At 39.9% G+C, this 3,313-nt stretch overlaps 1 protein-coding gene across 2 annotated transcripts in view; it reads left to right on the top strand.

Annotated features, from left to right (window-relative positions):
- The window catches only part of CACYBP (calcyclin binding protein), a 47,482-nt gene that overhangs the window by 5,990 nt on the left and 38,179 nt on the right, over nucleotides 1-3,313 (top strand). For both annotated transcript variants that reach the window (XM_015831993.2, XM_015831996.2), the window contains one exon: nucleotides 408-502. In XM_015831993.2, coding sequence (XP_015687479.1) covers nucleotides 408-502 — 95 coding nt within the window. The remainder of the gene's footprint in view (nucleotides 1-407; nucleotides 503-3,313) is intronic.

Raw genomic sequence — 3,313 nt, 5'->3', positions numbered from 1 at the left:
TCTCTACATGGGGCTTCCCTTGAGGAGCACTCGGAGGCTTCAGTTAGTCCAGAATGCAGCAGCGCGGGCGGTGTTGGGAGGGACTCGTCGCTCCCATGTAACGCCGCTGCTGCGCGAGCTGCACTGGCTGCCGGTGGCCTTCCGGGTGCGCTTCAAGGTGTTGACTATCATCTTTAAAGCGCTCCATGGCATCGGACCTTGGAAAGATAAGTAACCTGTGGTTTTGAATTTCATGAACAGCATTTAAATTTCTTAAATTATGGGGGGTTATGTTCTACAAGTTTACAAAAGTAAATTATTTTAAATAATATATCTACATTGGATTTTGAAAATAATCCAAACAAGTTCCTTTCTGGTAATTCTGGCTTCTTGCATTATTTTGAATTATGCTTTCCTCCTCCTTACAGATCAAAACTGATATGATCTTGATATTATGTAAGAAGCAGCAAGAAGAAAAATGGGAGTGCCTAACACAGGTTGAAAAAGAAACTAAGGAAAAAGAGTAAGTGTACTTCATTTAATTGTTCCAGCAGTATGATATTGTTGTTACTATTGAAAAAGTCTTGCAAGCTAAAATTCAATAAACGAAGATTTCTTTAATCCTTGTAACATATGGAAGATGAACAGATTTTAAATATTTATACTTATCCTGTTCTTGCTCATTATGGATCTTAAAAAACTTGGTGGGAAAAGAATCCAGATTTCTATAGAAATTGCATTTTATAGCCAGTTGCTGAAACATGCTCACTAAAGAACCCAAATCTTTTATACAGGCAATTTTTATACTGAATATTATATTGAATATCAGAGTAATACATATGACATCTTGAAATTCCCCTCCTAAATGAAAAATATAACTAAACATTATTTAAATTAGCATTGGTTGTATTTTAGCAGCTTTTAGTAAAATACAATGTACTTTTTAATCTTACCAAATGTATATGAATGAATGTCTATTACTAGATCTCCAGAGCTATTGCATTAGTTCAGTTTTGGGAGGTGTGTGAGAAGAAACAAGTTAGGCACTGAAAAATATTTTATTCCATGATATTTGTTTTAATCAAATTATTTTTTCAAATGACAAGTTCAGTATGGTGCAAAAGGTCTTAAGATGATAAGCTTTATTGTCACCTTTTTCTGTGAGCACACTGACACACATTAAAAACATGAAATTCTACCAAAATACAGGTAGAATTTAAGCCAGAATTGTTTCTGTTAGGAATACTAGGATCCAACTATGACAAAGAAAATGAGTATTTAATACTACATATATTGACAGTTGTGAGAATAGCATTTGCCCAATATTGGAAAAATGGGAATGTACCATCTGATGAGATTATAATTAGGAAAATCTTAGAATGTGCAGAAATGGACAGACTAACCCTAGAGATTAAAGAGAAAGAAGATTCAGTCTATTTTAAAACATGGGAAAACTTCTCTCAATGGTTAGCAAAATGAGTTAATGAAAAATAATTGTGAAACTTATTAAGAGGATTGATGTTTATTAATTGACACGGTCTATAATTATAGTTACTTTTGCTGACTACAACTAGTTATTATATTAATCACTCCCATTGAACACTTGTATCCGGATGATAGTTTGTTTGCTAAAGCTTGAAATGTTATTGGGGGCAACCCCATTGTTGTACCTACCCCCGTGCCAACCCCTCCCCTGAACCTTACCCTGAATTCCACTACCTATATTGACCTTACCCTTTCTTTACCTTTATAAAACCTAATAAAATATTGTTAAAAAAACCCATGAAATTCTCCAGCAAATGGAGGAATGTAGACTCCACGTGTGGGTGTTAATTGTCCTCTAGCCCAATCAGACCAAACAATCAAAGTCGCCACGCCCCTTCAGGGTCTGAGCATGCCCCAGTTTCTTTTGGTCTCAGCCCTGAAGCAGACGTGGAATTTGGCTCCTGATTAGATTTCAGATTAAGGTAGTTAGAATCCATCCGTGGACTTTACTATTCCTGGGGGGAGGAAATTTAGCCCGACACAGAGCTGCTCGGTTTTCTGTCTTTCTCCTCAGGCAAGCACTGAGACAGCTGGCTGATCGTTAAAACGCTGCCTTGTGCAGCGTGGCGATCGCCATTATCCTCCTCCCCCTTCCCCCCCCTTTTTTCCTGGTTTTGTTTTTCTGTCTATTTATTTTTGGTTAACTCCTAATTTCACCTTACTCAAAGCCTCCGTTATCTACCTTCCTTAGTTGAATAAACTAGTTACTTTCCGGATTTCTTTCTCCCTAAGGAGTTCCCTTTAAAAAAAAAAAAAAAAAAAGGTTTCTGTTTTCCCCGGATCGGCGCGGCCGCCATTTTGGAGGACTGGGCTCGATCGCAATTAATAATTTTTAAAAAAATAAAATAAAATAAAATAAAATAATAATAATAAAAATTCAGAGTTTATTTTGCTGGACGGGGGGCTTTCCTCTCTAGATACTCGCGTTTGGAGGGTCTGGCCTACGGGGACACAGCTCCTATCCTCTCAGTCAGCAAAAAAAGTTTCATTGCAGCCTCGGATCGTCGCGGCCGCCATTTTGGGGCCCGCGCGATTCCACTCTGCAAATAATTCAATTGCTTTACTTCTTGAGAGAGAGGCTTTTTCACGCAGGGGTGTAGGGGATCCTACTTCCCCCCCCATCGGATCAAGTCCTTTGGCTGTTGCTCTTCCTCCCCCCCCCACTGGTCAGACGCCATTTTAATCAGCCTCGTGGCTGACAGTGAGTTTCCTGGATATATATACCTCCTCAGAGAAAGCCTTTTTTTCCTTTTTTCTATTTCAACTTCTTTATTGATCTTCAGACTCCTATATTCTTACCTGCTGGTCCTTTTCACTCTGTGAATCAATTCAACTGCTTTGACTTGCTGGCCTGTTCCGCTGTCTGCATCTGGTGGCTGGCCAGTTGCTGTCCTAAGGGCCGCCACTAAGTGAGGCACGAGGGTTCCCTGCCAAAAAAAAAAAAAAAATTAAATTAAATTAAAAAAAATATATTAATTTAATAGATTATTATTGGTCATTCAAACCATCCATTCTTCATTGATTAGGGAACAGGACAGCTCCCTGGGGCTGAACGTGGCTTATATCGCGTGGTGTGACTCCGTGCTTGTCGGTGGGCCGGACCTCACAGACCCTCGTGCAGGCCTGTCCCATCCAGGTGGGCTGCAGCCTTGTCTCCTGCAGATCAGGACGGATCCAGGGATCTCCTGGTGAGCGCCTGTTACCTCATTGTTAGTGTATTGCAGATCAGGACGGATCCAGGGATCTCCTGGTGAGCGCCTGTTATCTCCTTGTTACTGCACTATGGCGG

The sequence above is a fragment of the Protobothrops mucrosquamatus genome, unplaced genomic scaffold, assembly GCF_001527695.2.
Source record: "Protobothrops mucrosquamatus isolate PMUCROS unplaced genomic scaffold, P.Mucros_1.0 scaffold_294, whole genome shotgun sequence".
Classification (NCBI taxonomy): domain Eukaryota; kingdom Metazoa; phylum Chordata; class Lepidosauria; order Squamata; family Viperidae; genus Protobothrops; species Protobothrops mucrosquamatus.
The sequence above is the reverse complement of the archived record's forward strand: the minus strand, read 5'-3'. Positions and strand labels throughout refer to the sequence as shown.